General features: G+C 39.7%; 1 protein-coding gene across 3 annotated transcripts in view; it reads right to left on the bottom strand.

Moving 5' to 3' along the window:
• Positions 1–233: 233 nt before the first annotated feature.
• Positions 234–23,765, bottom strand: part of LOC107737127 (glycine receptor subunit alpha-3-like) — a 55,005-nt gene continuing 31,473 nt past the window's right edge. Inside the window, exons 5-11 of one of the 3 annotated variants that reach the window (XR_001639763.1) lie at positions 22,596–22,678; positions 20,835–20,972; positions 9,641–9,855; positions 9,036–9,185; positions 6,423–6,539; positions 349–1,422; positions 234–314 (exon numbers count right to left, since the gene is read on the bottom strand). Coding sequence is in view for 1 of the 3 variants with exons in the window: in XM_016548567.1 (XP_016404053.1) it covers positions 1,147–1,422; positions 6,423–6,539; positions 9,036–9,185; positions 9,641–9,855; positions 20,835–20,972; positions 22,596–22,678 (979 nt within the window). In the remaining 2 variants the exon portion in view is untranslated. Of the gene's footprint in view, positions 1,423–6,422; positions 6,540–9,035; positions 9,186–9,640; positions 9,856–20,834; positions 20,973–22,595; positions 22,679–23,765 lie in introns of all 3 variants that reach the window. The other 2 variants (XR_001639764.1, XM_016548567.1) reach the window with 2 other exon arrangements.

The following is a 23,765-nucleotide window of genomic DNA, read 5'->3' as shown; positions in this document are numbered from 1 at the left end:
TTCTCATGGCATGTTTTTATATTTGCAATACCCTAGAAATAATTAAAATATCTTCAGAGGCAGAATTACATATTGTTCTCTTTTAGTATAATTTAATAACTTCTATTCAGAATTCATTGTTATACATGCAGTTAGATTAGTTTAAAACCACTCAAATTATGTTCTTAATTATGAGACATTTCAAAAGTCTCATTTACATTTTTGCATTACTATCTTTTCTCCATTCATGAATTTGCTACACATGTTTTGACAGCATTCACTCCCAGCCGCATTATTTTGCAGTGGCATCATTAGTTTGAAGTGACTGGCAATGGCTTTCGAACAATAATGCTTTTGTTTGAGAAAAACTTGAATTGGACTTGAAGGATGGTTTCAATTTTTTAATGGTTAATGACAGTACGCTACCTATTAAAGTTTTCAAAATATGTTTCCTTGAAGCAGTTAATGTTAAGGTGTTCATAGGATAGCTATAAACAGAATAGTCTTCTTTGCTGGTTCAGGGTAATTCTTGAGATTTAGCTCAGAATGTTTTTGGCCTGGATGCTGGTTTCTAGAGCTGGTCAACAATCAGGTTGGAGTAAAATGATCGAGGGTACATTACGCTGACCAAAATGCGAATTTAAACTATTCTACACTTCCTTATAAAATAATCAACATTAGTAGTTTGTGTTTGGATATCTGTATAATATACATTTCTGCTCTTGCACTCTTGCCATTTTTCAATAGCTGTATATAAAAAATACAACACAGAACATTGGCAGTAAAGCTGTAAGACAACAGAGTTGACAAAACCAGTGCAAGACACACATCTGTCACTACGAGGGGCTGTAGTCAGTATCGGACTGTGCTTCTGTGTTTAAACAGGTGTGTGGAAGTGCTGACCACTTTTGTTATAGTTGCGGGACAGGTGTGTCAGAGGCCCTACCGATGCCTATCCATTGCATAGTGAGCGCAGTGGCCTCGTATGGGTGTACAACACAAACTATTGAAATTAACCACCGGTCCTTGACATCACAGTTTTTCATAGTCATTTTAGCATAGGTCTTGGCAGGAAACGTTGCGCGCAAGTAATAACATCAGAGTTCATTGATGCAGCTTTGCTGTGTTACTACCGTACCTCCCAAGGTAAAACACTCCACGTTCCATCTATGGCTTGTGCACGTCCTCCTGGCGTAGGATTTTGTAAAGAATCCAATAGAAAATATTGAAAAACAGGAAGGTCAGTGGGAATCCGGCACGGGACACAGTGTCAATCTTCTTGGCTCGGTCGATGAAGAGTTTTCTCATCTCCTCATGACTCTTGCCGGCAGTAAGTGCTGGGACAGAGGGTGTTGTGGCCGCAATATTAGCAGCTTTGGGCACAGCTCCGTCTTTCCCTGCATTAGGCGTGAAGTTCAACCGGCTTTCCCGCACATCCTCCTCCTTAGAAAAAGGAAAGGATACAGAAAGAGAAGGAATCAAGACTCTAGTACTCGTACATTCACAGAACCTGTTACTTCCCTTATAGGAAATTGTGGGATATAAGATAATAATGTGAACAATAAATTACAGTGTTAGCGCTTTAAGTTTTATAATGTCCCTAACATTTTAAATGACTTATGGGGTGTTTCTGCCTAACTACTGCCCTGCTAGCCTGCAAATGTTAACACAGTCAAATCGGTAACAAAAATGTGAAAACATTATGTTTTGCAAAGATCATTCACATTCTGTTTTGTTGTGAACAATAATTTAAGACAAATAAAGAAGACTTTAGTCGAATAAGGAAAATTATTTTGGTAGAACATGAAATCAAACCCATAAAACACAAGTATACTTATTTATTATTTTTCTTTTTTTTCCCACTAATAATCCATAAAGACATTCACTGGAACTGAACAATTGAGTAAGCATGCAACTGAGATTCCCATTCGAACAGTCTCTCCCGTTGCGTTGATACACTTATGGGGAAGTTCCTGTTTACTCTGATACTGAAGCCTGATTTGTTCATGTTCGTGTAGCAGCACGAACCAATGGAGCTTCAACCTGCCAAAAGGGGTGGAGCTGACCTCTATATAAGTCAGCTCTGAGTGCCATTTCATCAGAATTTTTCTCCTTCTGCAACGAAGATCATCTCCTCGCTGACTCTGCAAACAAGAAGCCGAAGAAGCTCAGCTCAGCCTGCTGCTCTCCGCCGTAGAAGAAACTCCCGGCAGCTAAAGAAGCCAGAAGCCTTCCCCTGCAGCCATTCGACACCCTAAGAGCAATTTCTGAGCAAATTTCCAGAGACGTTGTTGCAAATGTCGCACCGCGAGTGTGGCTCTTGCAGGGATGCAGACGGGTACAGTGAGTGCATCACCTGTCCTGGCAACGCTCACGCAGAGGCTGTGCTCACTGAGACCGCATGCTCTCACTGCAAGAGCATGAGTCTCGCCCTTCTCCACTCGCGGATCGCCTTTTTTTTATGAAATCGTCTTTCTTTAAGAAAAAACACTGGGTTTTAACACTGGGCTCAAGTGAACTCAAGCCAGCGCAGCTCCCGCATGCTTCACTCTCCCCCCAACGTGTCGATTCCCCTAAGAGCAATTTCTGAGCAAATTTCCAGAGACGTTGTTGCAAATGTCGCACCGCGAGTGTGGCTCTTGCAGGGATGCAGACGGGTACAGTGAGTGCATCACCTGTCCTGGCAACGCTCACGCAGAGGCTGTGCTCACTGAGACCGCATGCTCTCACTGCAAGAGCATGAGTCTCGCCCTTCTCCACTCGCGGATCGCCTTTTTTTTATGAAATAGTCTTTCTTTAAGAAAAAACACTGGGTTTTAACACTGGGCTCAAGTGAACTCAAGCCAGCGCAGCTCCCGCATGCTTCATTCTCCCCCCAACGTGTCGATTCGCCGGTGTGCTTTAGATGTGAAGATCAGCGCCCCTCGTCGGCTGCAAGCCTTCGGCACATCTGAGGAGGAAACCGCCTGAAGAGCCCGCCCACGGCCTCCTTGACGAGTGGTACCTAAAGGGATGCAGTCAACATTCCTCCCGCCAACAGTCTGCTCCGTTCTTGACTGGTTTCTGTCAGTGGATCTGAAAGACGCTTACTTTCACATCCAGATAGCACCCCATTACAAACCTTTCTTGAGATTTGCATTCGAGGGAACGGCCTATCAGTACACAGTCCTGCCATTCGGATTGTCCCTGGTCCCGTGCCCTTTTATGAAGTGCATAGACGCAGCTATTTCCCCTCTGTGATGGACAGAAATTTGCATTTTGAACTCAGCCTCCTGGAGCGCCTTGGGTTGAGAATCAATTTAGCCAAGAGCTCTTTGTCTCCCAGCCAGCGAGTGGTCTTTCTGGGGACAGTTATAGATTCTGCCCGAATGCGCGCATTGATTACTCCAGAACGCTCCCTGACTATTCAGCGACTAGTGGCGTCATTCAAATTAGGGACTTCACATCCCCTCAGGGCTTTCCAGAGGATGCTCATGTCAGCCACTTCCTCTGTGATTCCTCTGGGCCTGCTCAACATGCGGCCCCTTCAGTACTGGCCAAAGCCCATGTTCCATCCCACGCTTGGCGCCTGGGACGTTTTCATCTCAGGGTAACCCACTGCTGCATCAGAGCCATGGCCCCTTGGAAAACCTCTCGCCTGTTTCAATCAGGCATTCCATTGGGACTAACCTCCAGAAGGAAGGTAGTCACGACAGATGCCTTTAACTCGGGTTGGGGAGCTCTGTATGAGGGCAGACTGGCGTCCTGCTCCTGGTCAAACCTGGAGCAGCGCTTACACATCAACTGCCTCGAGATGATGGCAGTTTTTCTGGCCATAAAAACCTTCCTGCCGGCCTTAAAGGGGCACCACGTCCTGGTCCATTCGGACAACATGACGGTGGCAGCCTTTATCAATCGCCAAGGCGGTCTGCAGGTCACGTTCCCTTCACAGGTTGGCTCGACACCTCCTTCTATGGACACAAGGCAAACTCCTCTCACTGAGAGCAGTTCATGTGCTGGGCAGACTGAACCAGGGGGCATACATACTGTCCAGGGACAAGGTAGCTCCAGGAGAATGGAGACTACATCCCGAAATGGTTCAAATGATTTGGTCTGTCTTCGGGAGGGCAGAGGTGGATTGGGCAACTTTCTCTGCCCAATCTACTTTTCGAGACAGCGAGATGCACATCTTCCCCCCGGTTGCCCTGCTTCCTTAGGTCATCAGATGGGTCAGGGAAGTCAGATGCTCAGTCCTCTCATGGTGGCCCCACTCTGGAGGAATCAGATGTGGTTCCCTGAGTTGATTCAGCTGCTATCGGCAGACCCTTGGCCAATACCACTGAGGGAGGACTTTCTCTCGCAAGCGAAGGGCATGATTTGGCATCCCCGACCAGAGCTGTGGATCCTTCATGATTGGCCCCTCGATGGGAGTTTTTGCAGCTCCCCACGTGCTCATGTTCATAGTCTTCCTCTCAAGAGATTGCATAATGCTGAATTTTCATGAACTGCAATGTTTTTGGTTTTATGTCATTCCATTCGGAAGGGCTCATCCCTATGCCCTAATCCCTTCAAAGGGTTTACCCTCCGGATTGAGAGCTTCGAAGGGTTGAAGGGTGTAGGGGACCAAACAACTGTTCCTTGAAATGCCCCTCTGCGTCATCATCACGTGCCCACATGGAGGCGATCAGGAACAAAGCATTTGACTGTGTTATAATGAGTGAATCACTGAATCATTTATTCAACCGATTCGTTCAAATGCTGATTCATTCAATAAGTAAACACAGTGCTGTGATCTTTGTTTGGAACCATTTTCGTTGGCAAGATTGAGCAAAAATAAGAAATATTATGTCTAAAATGTAAGTCACTCATTGCTAACTTTACTGAACTTGTATAAAATGATTATTAAATTTGTTATCATGCTGATATCTGTAGAAAAACGATACTCTTTGAGTGATATAGATTAAGTTAACTATATAAAATTATATAAATATAAAAAGCATACAGTTTTGTAGTAAGTAACGAATATGCTTCGGGGAAATGTAACGGAGTAAAAGTATACATTTTAATTAGGAAATGTAGTGGAGTAAAAGTAAAAGTTGACTGAAATATAAAAACTCAAGTAAAGTACAGATACTCCCAAAAAATACTTAAGTACTGTAACGAAGTATTATTACTTCGTTACATTACACCACTGAGTGTATGTGGCAGCCATCGCAGTGAATCATTCTCTTGTGGCTGGCCAATCAGTTGGCAGAAATCCAATTGATTGAATCCGCCTCGTCCTCATACTGTGCCGACTTGGGACTTGTCTATAGTCCTCAGGGCCTTATGAGGCCCTTCCTTTGAGCTGCTCCTAAACGGCTTGAGTCTCATTATTGGCTCATGCTTACAGGAGCACCCTCAGTACGAGTGCTCCGGGGCTGGGCTCGCAGAGCAGCTTCGTTCTGCACTTGCTTATAGCACGGCGTTATTGGATGCATTCCCCAAAAGCGTGTCAAGTAGAAATATCATCTGTCAAAGATACTGTACATTTAAATTAATTTGTCTATTTATTTGATGCTATGTGCATTCTGTGGTCATAAAATTCAGCCCCAGTTGTCTAATAAACTGATAAAATATACATTACCATTCAAAAGTTTGGGTTTGGTAAGTTTTTTTTTTAAGATTTCCTAAAGAAGTCTCTTATGCTCATCAAGGCTGCATTTATTTGATCAAAAACACAACAAAAACAGTAATATTGTGAAATATTATTAGAATTTAAAATAACTGTGTTCTACTTGAATATACTGAAAATTTAATTTATTCCTGTAATAGCAAAGCTGAATTTTTAGCAGGAATTATTGCAGTCTTCAGTGTTATATGATCCTTCAAAGTACCATGACACATGCGTGTGATACTGCTGACGCAGGAGCCAGTGTTCTGACGTACCGAAACCATACTGAACGTGACGTCAAAAACAGGGTACGTACCGAACCGTCATGTTTGTGTACCGTTACACCCCTACATATATACATATATATATACACATACATACATACATACACACTATTGTTTATTGTTAATTCATGTTTGTTTATAGTATATGTATGTGAAATTTATACACCTAACTATATTAGCATATGGTATGTAGACATTAACTTACGTAACCTCGAAAGCTTTCATTATAATTAATGTTAAAAAAAATTAAAGCTTACTGTAATATAAGGTTCTAAAAATGGAAACAACTATATAACAGTTGTATCATATGAGTCCATAATCATATGATATATAAAATACTCAAATTGCTATTTTAATCTTGACATTATGATCACTACTTATCTGAATGGTAAAATAACGTGACATACTGTTTCATGAGAGCTGGACCTGAATGAACATGGACACATGATAGGGAAGGGGAGTGACTGTATAATGAACTCATCGGTCAAAGGCATGGACAGAGATGAAGTGCTGTGCTCTCTCATTACCCTGTCATTGAATTCGTTGAGTTTGCCCATTGATCCGTAAACTGGCTCGGCACTGCGTAGGCCATTGATATGACGCAATGACTCGGTAAGCTCCTCATCAAATGTTTGATCGAAAGTCTTTCAGCACAGCAGGGGGATCGAAGAGAGAAGGAAACACAAAGCATGCAAACTAATAAAATATAAAGGCTCTCCACATGCAGGATATCATGCAATGTAAATAAATAAATAAATATTAAACAATAAGTGGCATTCAAAAATAATAGTACAGGCATGTAAAATAAATGAAATTGCATAAAAGCAAATGTGTATTATTCTGAAATCAAGTGTTTTCATCTTTGCAGCAACTAATATTGTGCTGTGCCTGAACTGCTTGCCCATGCATTTTACAATGTCCTTTAAACATAATGCACTTTGCACCTTTTTTTTCTCTGAAAATTGTCAGAATATTCAACTGGCTAAGCTTCATATCATGATGCCTATAATATGCCAGTTCGATAGTGCGAGGGGAAATTACATCTCTGGTGACATGCAATATTAAGTATATAAACAGACCTAAATAGCAGTCTGGCCTTTGTACTGGTTATCAGGCTTCTGCCTTGAAATAGTGTTGTTTGAAATATGTTTGGTTAGTTGCTGGGTATGCCATAAGGACGCACTGACTACTTCTGTCCTCTAGAAGGCAGTGTTGTATAAGTGTAGGACTAACAATGTGGTGGTTTGTGTGATTCCAGTGTAAACAAATGTGACTCTAATTGATAGATGTAAATGACTACATTTTTATTGTGTTATATAATCATTAATAACCACAAGGGTGTTAATTTTCTAACCTTATGTGTTTTTCAAACTTAACATCATAGCTCCTAGCATCACATCAACTCAAAAATGCCTGCCAAAACATGCACATTCAATCAGTGTTTGGCTGTGTGCTTAGATTTGATCTGAGCAGAGTCGAAAAGGTGCAGAAACTCTGTCAGTCTCCCAATCATCTGCTTCACTTACTGTCAACTCCAACTGAAATGACAGTTTCACCTCATTCAGGGTAAACTTCTTCACTTAGGATTTTCAAATTCACTTTTTGTTTTAGTGCTGTGTGAATGTTATTGGGTTCTCTTTTCAGAAGCGATACTGACCAATTAAATGTCTGACTGTTTTCTCTTTTAAAAGTGCTAGAATATTTAATTGCCCTTATTATTATTTATATTATTTTATTTATTTACCTTTTATCTCTGGATTTTTTTTTAATGTTTTATTACTGACATGATTAAATATGTTAATGTGATAATATGATAATGTGTCACAGATTATCTGCTTATGAAGTAAACTGTCATAAAGTGATCTTTTATTACCACTAATTGAACTTGACAAAGAATGTGTCTGTTTTTAAATTGTAGATACATTTTTTTTTATCTTTAAACCCTAAATACCTGCGATTCCAAACAAATGTTAATCTTTGTTGGCACAATCCAGACAATCTGTAGGTGACAAGTGGCTGTCTTTATAAGTGAATCATTGAAAAATTAATTCAATCGATTCGTTCAAAAACGGTGATTCATTCAGGAATGAAACAAGCGACTGTCTATATGAGTGGATCATTGAATAATTAATTGAATCGATTCATTCAAAACAGAGAATCACAGTTCTACTCCGGTGAAGAATTATTTTCTTTCACAGAGCAAGAAAATTCAGTTTAGACAGTTTGCAAGAATGTTTAACGTCCGTGATATGAAAATTATTGCTGCGAGATGCTGGCGGAGTGAGCGAGGCTTGAGAGAGTTGTGAGTGAGGGTGCGGGCCAGATCCATCTATTATAAGCATCTTTGGACTTATATTTTGCACTTAATTTGACACTTTAGAAAGTTAATAAAGTGGGAAGTTGCAGTTTCGGGTTAGCGATATCTTTATCTTATTATCTTATCTTATCTTATTTACAAAAGATTTGAACTAATTTTTTTTCGGTTTTTATTTGTTTTTGTAGCAATATCTGGCAAGACTGCATTGCCGGCACTTAAACTGACAGTAATCAAAAAAGTGAAATTAAATATGCAAACTCTAGCCATGAAGAAGTCTATGCTATTTCATTAAGAATAGTAGTTACATTTTCACAAAGTCAAGCTAAAAACATTGTTATGCATTGTTGAATAATGAAATTATCCACCCCTAACCTATATTGTAAAGTATTAACAAATTTTGATACAATAAATATGGTATAATTTAAAAGTGTTCATCCCTCCAAAACAGAAAACATCTTTCACAAACATCTACATGTCTGTCTCTTTTAAAGTGTATATAATGAGTTGTATTTGTAGGGGTTATTATAGCACAATTCTTAACCCCACCCAGACCTCACTAATTTTCAAACCCTGGTTACGGCCATGCCTATAAGCAATATCATCCTCACAGTCATGTTTTTCCAAAGCACTGCAATTACTTGCGTCACTCGGCGTGCATCAGAATTTATATACACTTGCTTCAAAACTTTCTTTACCTTTTATGATTTTGATGGGTAATAGACAAATTTGTTAACATTTGAGTGTGACACATCTGTGTCAACACAAGTGTGTGACAAAACACGGGGATGCAATTTATCTTTCATAATGCGGATTCAGTCCATACCTTGCCGGACTTCTTTCTTTTCCGTCGGAATCGTAAGAGTTCTTTGTGTTGCCGTGAAACAAAGTTGACTGCAGCATATTCCAATAAGGCAGAAAAGACAAATAACAAGCACACAGCCATCCAGATATCAATAGCCTTCACGTAAGACACCTGCACGGCAGAAAGACACAAACACATTAGTTCTCATATACCTTAGTTAGCCTTTGCCTTTTCATTCCAGCCTACATAACAGCCCAGTCGTTTTATTATTGTACAGCATAGGGATCTGTCTGAATATTGTCCTTATCGCCACTATGAATCAGAGATAATTCTCTGCCTGGTGAAAACACCTATTTTCTGGATGTTTAATTGTGTTACATAACTCAATGTAGCATTTATGAGCATTTTTAATATGCAATACACACTGCATGCCTGCTTTCACACATGGATGCACTTTGCACATTCCACTCTGGGCTGCATTAATAAATTATAACTGAGAATGAATGGCAGAAAAAGAGATGTGTAGAAGTGCTAGTAGAACTTATACCCTAATACTGACCAGTGATGCAGAATCTTTGTTGCAAATGTGAATAAGGGACTTGCTTTAATACTGCATGCACTCTGACCTTAGGTAAGGATGTCCTGGATCCAGAGCTCTGAGTTGTCATTGTGAGCACTGTGGTGATTCCCAGGGCGACACGGGCAGGAGCGGCATCCATGTTAATCCAGAAGGAGACCCAGGACAGGATGACGATGAGCAGACTGGGAATGTACATCTGGATCAGGTAGTAGCCCATCTGTCTTTCCAGGTGAAAACGTACCTCAATGCATGTGAACTTGCCTAACAGAAAGAAAAGTGGACAGAGGACATATGAAATTATAGATGAGGATTTAAGCTACTAAGACCTGGTAGGTTTGGTTATTTTGTGGTTTTAGTAGGACCACTAATGCATTTTGAAAACCAAAAATGTTTAATTTTAGTTTGTTTGCTTTGGGGAGACCAAAAATTGATAATAATCTAAAACAACTGTTTTCTATTTGAATATATTTTAAAATGTAATTTATGCTTGTGATGGCAAATGGCAAAGCTGAATTTTCAGCAGCCAGTGTCACATGATCCTTCAGAAATCATTGTAATGTGCTGCATAATACATTTACGAAAACCATGATTGATTTTTTTTCAGGACTATTTTATGAATAGAAAGTTAAAAAGAACAGCTCTTTTAAACATATTTTGTAACATAAATGTCTTTACCATCATTTTGATCAGTTTAATGCATCCTTGTTTAAAAAAGTATGAATTTCTTTAAAAAAATCTTAATGACCCCAAACTTTGGGACGGTAGTACATATATGTTAAGTATATATCTCAAATTACAAAATGATAAATATTTTCAAATTTTATTCATATTAATATAAAGGTCTCTTGGAGAAATTAACACTGTAAAAAGTGGTAACCTGCAACTGTTTCCTTAAAGACATATTTCTACCTGATTTAACCCATAAAAGTTACTTCAATTTTGAACGGTCTCTCCCATTGTGACGCTGACACTTTTGGGGAAACTCCTGTTTACTCTGATACTGAAGCCTGATTTGTTCACATTCGTGTAGCTGCACGAACCAATGGTGCTTTAACCTGCCAAAAGGGGAGGAGCCGACCTCTATATAAGTCGGCTTTGAGCACCATTTTGTCAGAATTTTTCTCCTTCAGTGACAAAGATCATCTGCTTGTTGACGATGAAAACAAGAATCCAAAGAAGAAAGAAGCTCAGCTCAGCCTGCTGCTCGCCGCCATAGAAGGAGCCCTAGGGGCAGAAGAAGCCAGAAGCCTACCCCTTCCTTCACTTCTTCAAGTCACCAGAAGGCTCCATCTGCTCAGCAGCCTGCCAAGCCGGTGCCGCTTCAGCCCCAGCCTAAACCTGAGCCTGGGCTTCAGCAACGCCCCCGGACGGTGAAACGCTATCTGTTTCCAAAGCGCCAAGGTCCCCGCTTCAGAGTGACATTGGACACTGAGCCTCAGAAGCCGTCCTGATCCAAACGCAGAAGACGACTTTCTCTGCCCAATCTAATTTTTGTGACAGTAAGATGCCCTGGCCCTTGATTGGCCCAGCGCTTGCCTGTACACCTTCCCCCCGGTTGCCCTGCTTCCTCAGGTCATCAGACGTGTCAGGGAAGTCAGATGCTCTGTCCTCCTGGTGGCCCCACTCTGGACGAATCAGATGTGGTTCAGCTGCTATCGGCAGCCCACTGGCTGATACTACTGAGGGAGGACCTTCTCTCGCAAGCAAAGGGCATGATTTGGCATTCCCAGCCAGAGCTGTGGAATCTTCATGTTTGACCCCTCGACAGGAGTCTTTGCAGCTCCCCACGAGTGTAACTAATACCATTTTGGAAGCAATAGCTCCGTCTACAATATGTCTCTATGCCCTTAAATGGTCAGTCTTCTCTGACTGGTGTGCAGCACGGACGTGTCCCATGTGCTAACCTTTCTATAAGAGCTGCTGGATAAGGGGCGCAACCCTTCCACGCTCTAAGTTTATGTGGCAGCCATCGCAGCGAATCATTCTCTCATGGCTGGCTAATCCTGTCTTGGGCCTAACGACTGTAGAGTCATCCTCAAACCAAGACAAGGCTATGTGCCTCCACTCTGTTTAGACTACAACTCATCACACTTCTGGCGCTCCCCAGTTCAGATGGTGAGCAGGGTCCCAATCCACTCTGCCCGGTTCGGGCTCTTAGAGTGTATGTTGAACGCTCTGGCCTGTTTAGGCACTCAGAGCAGCTCTTTTTGTGCTTTGGAGGCCGTTCTAAAGGGCTGCCGGTTACAAAGCAGAGACACGCTGGATAGTGGATGCTTTAGCCTTGGCTTACGCGGGCTTGCAGTGCCCTATAGGTGTGAGGGCCCACTCCAACAGAGGAATGATCTCCTCCTGGGTTTGGTCCAGCGAAATTTCTATTGGTGACATTTGTGCGGCCGCTGGCTGGTCGTCGCCATCTAACTTCACCAGGTTTTACAACTTGGACATCCCTGCCCTACAGGCGCAGATTTTGTCCACTTAATTCTACCTAATCCCCTTATAAGTGTTGAGGGTTACGCTATGTAGTCCTCAGCCTAAACGGCTTGGGTCTCATTATTGGCTCATGCTTACAGGAGCCCTCAGTAAGAGTGCTCTGGGGCTGGGCTCGCAGAGCGGCTTCGTTCTGCACTTGCTTATAGCACGGCGCCATTGGATGCATTCTCCAAAAGCATCAGTGATGCAACGGGAGCTACACGAACACGAACAAAAACATATCAGGCTTCAGTATCAGAGTAAACAGGAGTTTCCCCAAAAGTGTCAGTGACGCAATGCTCGTTCCCTTTTCTCAGGGAAGCAAGGTTACGTTAGTAACCTGAGCTTTTTGTTGGTATAAATTAGTGTATTTAGGTTGATTCAGAGATGTTAATAATTTAGACTTGAATAAAACCAATTAATTTCGGTGTTACCTTTTTGTTACATAACGATGTTACTGAAGGTTGCTACCAAACGATGTTACTAACGATGTTGTGAAGGATTACAAATACCTGATTTATTCTGAAAATAATGTGTAAATAAAGATGTAAATTTGTCTGACATTGCAAAACCATAATGTCACAAACTGAAAATGTGTTAATTTAAATTTAAAAGTAGATATTTGTTTCATATGTGGATCGTGAACGACTTTAGAGAGCGGTTACAGACTGTTACGTTTATATACAAAATCCACATGAAAGGTAGAGAGCACCTGCTTAGAAGGTCTGAGAGCTTTCAGCTGCAGTCTGTCTTTTTGTTCTCTGCTACTGAGCCTTTTCCTCTCTCAAAACAAATTTCTGCGAGGCTTGTCTTTCCTGAAAAGCAGGGAGACGGCTTTCACTATTTCTGCATCTTTTGTTCCAAAGTCCCTGGGAGATTTTTTTTCTTGGTATTATTCCACACTGCCCTGCTCTATAACTGGACTACACTTGGGGAAAAATACACTTAAACTCAGTAAATAAATCTGTAAACCTAAATAAAATATTTATATAGAGGCACATAATGAATGCTTGCTTAAAACTACATATGCAGTATTTTATATGTGCCTAAACAAGTACAGTAGTTGTTTAGGAGTTGTGTAAGAGTGTGTTTGACACAAAAATGCTCCCTCTGGAATGTAACCTACTCGTTCTCAAACAGACACACATTAACACAAACACACACTTCTAGTCTCCTCGGGAGTTTGAATGGTTGGAGCTGTCAACACTGTAGTTGAGGTGACCAGAGAATAAAACCCCTGAGAGACTAAGTGAGAGAGGTGAGAGAAACAACAACAGGAGAAAGAAGAAAGGGAAAAGAACAAAAATCAGGAGACAGTCTGTGTTATGGAGCCTGACAGCACCTACATTCACAGGACAGAAGTGGGATGTGCTCCAGGCTCAGGAAACAACACAGCAGAATAAATCAACCTGGGATATTACAGTGGATTGCAGACTCATGTAGAATAATGTATTTAATTTACCTCCCCAGATTCTGAGCCGATATATATATAGCAGTGCGCTATGGCTGAATATCAGCACCGCTGCGATTCGGCCGTAGGTCACAGAGTGACAATATATAGCCATATCGCACTGCAACCAGTGTGATATTGCGTTTATACAACAGTTCAATGGCACAAGTGTTTAAATACATAAGAAATAACAACGGAGTGTCTTTAAAAAAAATTTTTTGTGCAAAACTTCTTCCTTCTGCCACGGATTCAAATCTCAAGTTGACAGTTTAACAGCTGAGTCCAAGCCTCCATTACTAATTCGAAAACGTCACTTTAGAACTAGTAACGAAGGAACGTAGAGTTGCTTCATTGAAAGCTTCTTGTATTTGTCACAGATGGACTGTGACCTATGACTTTTATTTTGAAAGGACTGCTAAAATGCATGTACACACATGAACAGTTTCCACCATTATACACACAAACAAACAATCTAGATGCCGGCAAAATAGCATCAGATATAATAGTTGTGTGGTTATTTTGCTGTTTATGTGGTGGAATATGCCATTTGTGGCCCTTTGCTTAGTTTCATTGTGTTGGCTATACAATTTTCTTTTCTTTTGTTTGTTTTGGTCTCAATTTTTATTGTTTTGTTATATGATTTAAAATTTCAAAGAATGCACACCAAACTCTTTTACAAATGGTAACAGTTTATTTCCCATGCCACAAACTAATATATACATTTAAAACATTGTCTTACTTACATTGTGGGTCCACTCTCAACTGCCAAACCCATGTGCAGCGATATATATATATATAATGTTAATATATATATATATTAACATTACATAAATATTTTTACCAGGTTAAATGTTGATTATTAGTAACTCAAACCACTTTATCTAAACCTATCTACCATTGGTTGTGCACACATGCCATGTTTGTGGCTTTTTCAAACGCTTTTTATTCATGTTTTTAGTTCTGAACCAAATGCTTTGCCGAAGCGCAATGGATTGTGGCAAAGTCCATTTAAGACAAGTCATGTCACTCGGCGGCCATCTTTGAAATGCCTCTCGGGCATGCAAGTGCAGCTCCTATCTCTTTGAATGGGGAAACATCAAATTCTCCAAAACTGTTCGCCAAGCTTACGATTAAATTTCATATTTGAAATCACCAATGAAATCTGACAACAACTGTCTCATAAATGTTGTTTCTTATGCTCCAGTAGCGTTAAAAAACATATTTTTCAGGCTAGACCAGCCAGTGCACATGCGCAGTCCTAAGAGTGCGTCTCAAAACCGGGACTTCTAAGGGCAGCTGCAGTGACGCAATGACTATACCAAATAGCAATTTGCTCTTTTACTCAGAAGGCAGGGCTTCCTTCAATAGAGCAGCCATATTGAGTGTTGCATTTTTCCCCCCATTCAAAACTATATGAGCGACACGTCTGTGGGCAATATTAGCCATTTATGGCTGCATTCCAGTTCACTTTTAGACGCATTCGCGAACTTCCCTAAGCACTTACCCTCGGGGGAATCCGCCCCGCCATTTTGAAGTTTATGAAGTTTTGAAGTTTACATGAACATACCCTCAACCCCTCAATTTTGACAGAGGGAGCGAGTCTGCTTCATATGCACACTTCAGGCCGCTCTATAGACCACAATGCAACACGACTATGACATTATCACAGGTCTCGTTTAATTTATCCCCACCCCAAACAACTCTATAATATATAAATTATATATTTTTTACATTTATAACAGCCCAAGTGTACCTATATATACTGTATATAGAATGCTGCACCAAACAAATCCGTAAGGGGAAAAATGTAAACAATAAACCAGCTCCATAGCAGATTCTATGTGATCAAGGGCTTAGGACGTTCCTATTCAGCCCATTCCAAGGGTTCCACCAGTAGTGGGCACTCATGCAACATAATCAATGATGTATATCCGAGTAAACGAGACGGAGGGAAGTTAGCGAGTGAAGGGCATAAAAAAAGTGAACTGGAACGCAGCCAGAGTGTGCACGGACCCACACTTAAAAAATCTACCTAAAAATAGTAGACCACCTGGGGACTTTTAGCATACTTTTCAACATACTATGCTTTGGGACACACTTATTCTAATCTCACATACTATTTAGGATGGAAAGTATGAATATTGGGACGCAGGAAATGTGTTGTTGAAAGTAAAAATAACGTTCTTGTTTACAACCCTGTTTCAGTATCTTTCAATATAAAAGTCTTTACTGCTGACTCACTCACAAAGACAGTCTCTAGTCGCCATCTAATGGCAAAGCAATGTAACTAATCAGCATCATGAACACGCACACTGTTTCCCAATACTAAATACTATTATTAAATACTACTATTATTTATATAAAATATTATTTATTGAATAATAATATTTAATAAACAATAACAACAGCCATCATAAAAGTTGCTAGGCAATTCAATCAAAAGTAAAAAGGCAGCGCTCTGATACAGCATTAAATTTATATATAATATATAACGTTATAAGATTTTGCCCTCAGCCAAAACTATTTGCTCTGGAACAAATAATAGATTAATGAGACCAAAAACTGCCCATTAGATTTACCCAAAACAAATGATATCTAATGTTTAACCACTATACAGACTTCAGAGTCAACGGCAAATTCCAGAAGAACTGGCTGAGGTTAGGCTGCTCTCAGCGGGTTCATGAGTGCTGAATGGCTGCTGGCTCCATGGAGCTCACATCTCCGAAAACATCGAAGCAAATTTTCAAATAAACATTATCTTCATTAACAAACTGCATATTTGAAGTCTAAACAAGTACATTCTTGCATTAAAAAAAATCTTAAAACTACATTCCGTGACACAAAAACAGAAATACTGCAAGCGGAGTGATACAAACGGTGAAACGGTTGGATCTCTGTTATCTCTAGAATATCGCACCCCTGGAAAAGGCTCTCAGAAAAAAAGATTTGAAGACCAGAAAGAACTGTTGTGTGTGTGTGTGTGTATATATATATATATATATATATACATACTGTATATGACAAGAACAGAGATGAATGATGGAATGATACTGTGATAAGCATTGAGCATTGGGACCGTTGATGTTAATACTGAGTATTATAAGCAGTAATCATAATAACAAGCTCAGTTTGGCCTTAGAGTGGTAATCTTTTTTTCCAAGAGAGATTATGTTCATTGATCATAGATGTGTTTTTATGTCTTAAACGTGATTTTCTGTCATTGAATGTTGTTGCTTGTTATGGGGTGCTGTGTGTACATTAATGAGGAAAAAAAATTAACTTAAATGATTTTAGCAAATGGCTGCAATATAACAAAGAGTGAAAAATTTAAGGGGGTCTGAATACTTTCCGTACCCACTGTATATCCTAATGTCATCAAGCTGGCTAACATATATAAGGTTTTGCTGAATTGTGTGAATGATTTGAAATACTGTTAGAAACGTCAGTTAGATATGTTGCAGTCATATGCATTAAAAGTGTGTGCAAGAACCCACATCATAGCTGTCATTGAGTTTCATAATTTTCAGCTACATTTATATTTGCCAGGTGCTTTTATCGAAAGCGACTTGCGTGACATTCAAGGCATTCATTAGTTTATTCTTTTTGTTTTTAAAATTTATAAAATTTTGGGGTGGGAAGTTTATTTTTATTTATTTATTCGATCAGAAATACAGGAAGAATATTGATATCTCTAAATATATTTCACAATATATTTCACACGATCCTTCAGAAAACATTCTAATATGTTGATTTGCTGCTCAAGTGACATTTCTTATTATCAATGTGCTGCTTAATGTTTTTGTGGAAACCTGTACCTGCAGAAAAAATCCTTATTTTTGGAGCTCTGGCAGAAATTAATTTTTTTAGTGCACTGCTTAATTAACATACTTAGGAAACCCAAAGGATACTCCATCTTTTCACTGATGGGCTTGTTCTGCAGTAGCTCAGGGATGTAAACCCGCTGTGACATCACTAAAGCTGTGCCATGTGGTTATTTCACATCCCTCATGACTCAACTGACGGAAGATGCGGGAGCTCTAAGCAAATGTATGAGTGTACAGAATCTCATGACAGAGCAGGAAGTCTTATGTGGCAGAGGAGGACATGTTTGAGCAATCATGCAGAAGGCCCTGTGTCCATCCTGTCACACTAGAGAGGGGAGATCACATTTAAATAAGTGTCAATGAACCAATGGTGCAAGTAAAACGTCATTGTGGTGTTTAAAGGATAATGTGATTTTTAACATCTATTGTGCCCCTGTACCCTTTGGTATAAAAACCCCAAGGTCATCAGGGACTGGTTGTATGAGTAATAAGATTAGGAAAAGGCCTATAGGTAAATTTAATTTATACAATAACTCCATAGGGAAAGCATGCTTGCAGTAAAAATGTTTCCTTGCATAATAGAGAGTTTGACCTGTGGCCGAGATAGCATCCTACTGCAGTTGCAATACCCCAAAATGCAAATGTGCTACACTGAACTATTTGTATCATACTGTAGTGAACTACCCTCTTAGTGCATAAATTGTAGTATTACTACAGTAATGTCTGCAAATGTATGTAACAGAGAATACAACATGGCAACACTCTTTCCTAAATGCTTGTACAGTAGAGTGGCTTTTTGTCTCAAGGGATCCTTGCTCTCATCCTTTATTCACCAAGGAATACTAAGAAAGGGGGCCTGAAAAAGGTGTTACAGCCTTGATGAAAAATATTGTGGGACATTATTGAAGCCAGAGACTAAATCACTGTACTTTGCCAGCCCTGATTACATAGTTATTTGGTCTGCTCTGATTGGATATTTTGTCAACATTTTAGCACTTTTGCACCCTGCTGGCCTAGATGGAGCAGCATTAAATTAACACAACAGTTTACCAAGGTTTCTTCTCCAGAAGCCTTTTTAAAAGTTTGCTGTGCTTCAGTGTTTGTTTGCAGGCTTGGACCTGTGGCTTTTATTGCATTAAGTGTATTAAGAAAGATCAACAAAGCATTGTACAGTAACTGCCAAAGAGGGAGAAAGGAGTGTAAAGAGAGAGAGAGAGAGAGAAGCGATTAAACAAGAAAATGGTTTCAAGCAATTAGACTTTGATGGTAATAGCTTTGGACTTTATACTCATGATGTACTATAAGTAAAATAAATCACCATGAATGACATTTATAATATCAATGATTTTCATGTGAGTTCATGGCTCTAAATTGCATAGCACATAAGACATGTAATCCTAAGTTGTTTTTTTTTATAATAATCATTTTGCCTGCACAGTGAGTCTCAAACCTCCTATATGAGGCAAATGGTTTTAGGCCTTTGTGCGCCAATATTGATTCAATTACTAAGTGAGAAATTTGAAGGGAGTCCGGGGAATGATCATGTGACTGGCGTGTGCACTGAATTTATTTAATACACGAGTTTCACAATTTGAGTTGAATTACTGAAATAAATGAACTTTCCCACAACATTCTAATTTATTGAGATGCACCTGTAGAAGCATATATAGAAGCATAGAAGCATACAGTGTCCTGAACACAACTGCCAAGAGATTTCCTGTCGATAAAGAGACCTTTGAATCTTAAGCGTTTTCTCCCATCCCATTCTATGTTTCTTTCATTCTTTTTCCCCTGCGGTTTTCCATTTCCCCTGACTCTCAAGTCTTTTACGACTGGTCTCTCTCTCTCATTTTGTCCTTATATACTGTGGACAATTGTTTGAGGCAACCTGACCTTGACCCACCAGCATCTGCCATTCATCCTGTCAGAAAGTCCCTCTGAGGCAAAACACACAGGGAGACAAAAGCATACACCTCTTCAGCCGGGATTGTGTGGCCTATGTCTTGTGATATGTGCACTACTGATATGACTGATAATATCAGGTTTCAAATGCAAGAAGAATGAAAAAATTAAAAGCAAAATAAGAGGATACTGACCGATTAATTCAATTACATCTGACAAGGCTAATGAGAACTTGGGTCTCTTAAAGACTCATTTGCCATGAAAACGTGTACAGTAGATATGTACAATTCTGCAATGCACTGATATTGTTCTTGACCAAAGGCATGGAGAAAGCTCATCCTGATTGTGTCTGCTTTTAAAAATCTTTCCTCAGTAAGCCTTATGACAGTGTTTTAACCAGTTTTGCTGATATCATGCTGGTTTTGAAGATAAGATGCAATGTTAAGGAACAGCTTTTCTAAATTTCATTTTTGTGTTTGCTTCAAGGCTACTAAGCCGAATGTGTTACATAAAATTCTGGGCATTGAATAACTTTTTTTCACGATACACAAGATTAGCTAACTGTAAGTCTCAGACATTGAACACTCACTGGCAGTGTTTTCCTCTCTCACACCCTTGATATTTTGTGTCAACCATGATAAGGCCAGGTGTGCACAGTGGATGCATAATTGAGACACATAGAGATGCGATAACAAGCTTTTCCAATTATCATCTGATACAAGCTGTTCCTTAACTTGCATCTCATTAAAGCAAGACTGCTAGAACATTCTCCTGGATTTTTTTTTCTCTCTTCTCCTCTCTCGCAGTCGTCTTCTGTTCCTGTAAATTAGTGATTCTCAACTGGTGTCCATAAAAGAAGTGTTAGTGTTAGTGTTGAAGGCAGTAGAGAAGAGCAATGTTAAATGCAAATAAAGAAATGCTATTATACTGTATCACCACGCTTTCTTAGTACAGCAAAATAAGAGGAGAAAACACTATTCATATAATTTGTCAAAGACTATACATCCAGTTGAACTCCACGGTATTTAATTTTGGAGGAAATTCATCTGTCACATGGTTGAAGATAGCCAAATTAGCCAGATGGCAACACGGACAGGTTGCGTGACATCCTTGAAAACCACAAACGAGACTATGCAATGTGTTTTGTGCTGTGAATGAAAGGCTTTTGAAAGCATGAAACAATCAAAATTCAATTTACATGTAGAGTAGACCAGTGGTTCTCAGTTCCAGTCCTGGAGACTCACCACTCTTCACATTCTGTATGTCTTCCTTTTTTAATGCACCTGATTTAGATCATCAACTCATTAGGAGAGAGTTTCATGAACTGAACCAAAGCCGCATTTACACTGCATGGTTCAAGAGATCTGCAGTGTAAATGCAGCCCAAGTGTGTCACATAAGAGAGACATACAAAATGTGCAGAGCACTGAGTCCCCAAGGCTGAAGCTGAGAACCACTGTAGTGTAGTAAATCTAGTATGAAAAAAAGTTAATTTTCTTATTCAGTGTGGATCATGTAAATAATGCATGTTGCTAAGCATTTGGAGTTTCTATCAGTTTATTAAAATTTTGTTATATAGCATGTTTTGAAAATTACCTGTGTTATAGTGCTTGGTGCAGTATCTTAAATCAGTCTCCTCCTTGAGGATAAACTGTGGAAGCGTCAAACCTTCGGCCACCTGTACAGGTTCCATCTCTTGCCACTCAAAGATCAGGTCGTTCATTGTGTAGCCAACTAGTAGAAAGACAAAGAGAATTGTTTTAGATTTTACATGCTGTTTTCAGTATTGCTGTTTCATAACGAAGCTTAATGTTAATGTTGTAAAATTAGCCCTTTCCATATTCTGAAAATATTCCAACAGCTTGCACTTTCATACAAGGAATCTTTTACCCACATATTCTGTCATTAATTGCTTACATTCAGTGCCATTCCAAACTTGTATGCTCTGTATATTTAATCTCCATAAATATTCATTTTGTGTTCTGTAAACAACATGGGTATGAATAAATAATGACTATATTTTTGGGTGAACTATTCCTTTAGCGGCCTTATGTCTCACATGGGACAAGGAGGATTAAGTAAGTACATATTCCTTTGGCTAAACTATTCTGATTCTTTAATTTAAGATCTAAGGTCTATTTTAAGATACAATGCAGATTTCAGTAGAATGATGGCATTTGAGGCTAAACGAGAGGGCTGTTCCAGAAGGCTAGAAAATTACAAAACCATTTACTACATTTCAGATAGATATTAGCAGTAGCTTCAGAAGCATCTAATGAACAGTGACTTCAGCTTCAGCTTGACAGTTTAGACTCTAAGGCACTGGTGTGATTGTTTTAATACACATACAGTATATGTAAAAAGAAACCAGCTTATTGGGTTTTTTTCTTCTTCTTTTTTTTCTCCAATGTTGACTTTGATATTAAAGTAAACTATAACCATACAGCCATAAAGCATGCTAACTGCAGTGCATAATAAAAAGGCACACAGCTTCAACATGAAAACAAATCATATGACAAAGCATTAAGCAGTTCACCAGCACAATATCCTCAGGGCTGCAACTGCACCGGAAAATGTATGGTGTGATGTTGTAGTGGCGGATATAATTATCTCTGTTACTTCATATAGCTCTGGTGTCACTTGCTTCTCTTGGTGGTATCACTTTACCAGAGGCAAGAAGGTGAGTATGCTCATTATTCTATTCTATTCTATTCTATTCTATTCTATTCTACTGAATTAGCTATTTCCAAGAGAGACAATATCCTCAGTTTAACATTGCTGTCTGTCATCAAGAGCCTCTCAGTAAGCAACTCTAGTGACGACATGCACATGGCCACTCTAAAATATGTAGTTATGAAGACAGATTCCCCAGCACACGGGGCCTTTCTTTAAAAGCCTCAACCCCAGCTTAGAGCAATAGTCATGGGGGAGATCGAGTGAGCTGTGGCATGTTTTCAAGTTGACTGAAAACTCTTAGAAAAATATACCGAACACTTTGACCACTAGCTTCACTAATCTTTAAACAGACACTTGGCACTTAATCTGTAGAGAGAATTTCATGCCTATGTGTCCTTAAGTTACTGTCTAGGATGGTATATAACGTCTCCATGATGATTTTAAGGATGTCTTCAGGGCCCTTCCCATCCATAATGACATAATTTGGTATGACCCTGCCAGGTGAATGCCAATGCCAAACACGCTTTACATCAAATCCTCTATTTACCTCATCCTGCCTACCGGCTGAAGTTACATTATGAAATGAGAAACAGTGTCTGCTTTCCACACAAATCTGAACGAGGGGTGGGGGGAGTTACTCAACAAGCTCTTGATGAGAAGAGGTCATACGAGATTACTCACAACTCTCCAGCTGCATTATGCACGTCTGCACATCCATGGGGAAATTCTTCAGATCCATCGGACATGAGAGCGTCAGAGTCAGTCTAAAAATTGAGTGGAAAAAAAGCATAGATTTTAAAAATTATACACACACCTCTTTAATATGTGCTTTTCCAAGTATAAAACATGGTAATTTTTATGCACAAAAATTGTAAATGGAATTCCATCTACATTCTCTGAATGAGTAATGTGTAAATCCACAACTCAGACAAAGAAGGGATTTAAAGTGAAGGGATTTGAGCATCTGAAGCTGCATGAGTGGTGGGATTTCTGAACGGGACCAATAAAGCAAAGACAAGTCTGACAGCTGCAGATTGGCCATGTTTTAATTACACTCCTTCTCCCTCAGGGCACCACATGGATTTCAGTTAGAGTGAATTCTCTGTCGTCTCACATCTGCACAGCTTTCCGTCATATCTCCTCAAAAGCCTGACATAATTTACCCCTCACTATTAACTCCAGCACTTCTCTTCTACCCTCATGCTGCTTCCTATGGATTCACTGCAATGATTGATGTGGAATGACATTGTGTTTGTCCTTGCATTTGTTGAGGGGTTAGTTACATTTTAGAGTTCGAAGGAATGACTCAAATGACTCAAGTCTGCATCATTTTTTGAAGATGGCTAAGGACTCAGCTGCTCGGATTGAGTTGGGCAGGTCATTCCACCAGGAGGGAACAGTTAATGAAAAAGTCTGTGAAAGTGATTTTGTGCCTCTTTGAGATGGCACAATAATGAGTCATTCACTTGCAGAACGCAAGCTTCCAGAGGGCACATAACTCTGAAGTAATTAATTTAGGTGAAGGGGGGCTGAGCCAGTGGTGGTTTTGTAGGCAAACATTAATGCCTTGAATTTTATGTGAGCAGCTACTGGTAGCCAGTGCAAATTGATGAACAGAGGTGTGACGTGCGTTCTTTTCGGCTCATTAAAGATTAATCTTGCAGCAACATTTTGGATTAATTGTAGAAGTTTGATAGAAGTGGCTGTAAGACCTGCCAAGAGAGCATTGCAATAGTCCAGCCTGGACAGAACAAGAGCTTGAACAAGGAGTTGCGTTGCATGTTCTGAAAGAAAGGGCCTGATCTTCCTAATGTTGGATAAAGCTAATCTGCAGGACCGGCAAGTTTTAGC

This window comes from Sinocyclocheilus rhinocerous, unplaced genomic scaffold, assembly GCF_001515625.1.
Source record: "Sinocyclocheilus rhinocerous isolate Xijiao unplaced genomic scaffold, SAMN03320098_v1.1 scaffold344, whole genome shotgun sequence".
In the NCBI taxonomy this organism is placed as follows: Eukaryota; Metazoa; Chordata; class Actinopteri; order Cypriniformes; family Cyprinidae; genus Sinocyclocheilus; species Sinocyclocheilus rhinocerous.
Note: the sequence above shows the minus strand (reverse complement) of the source record. Positions and strands in the feature narration are given on the sequence as shown.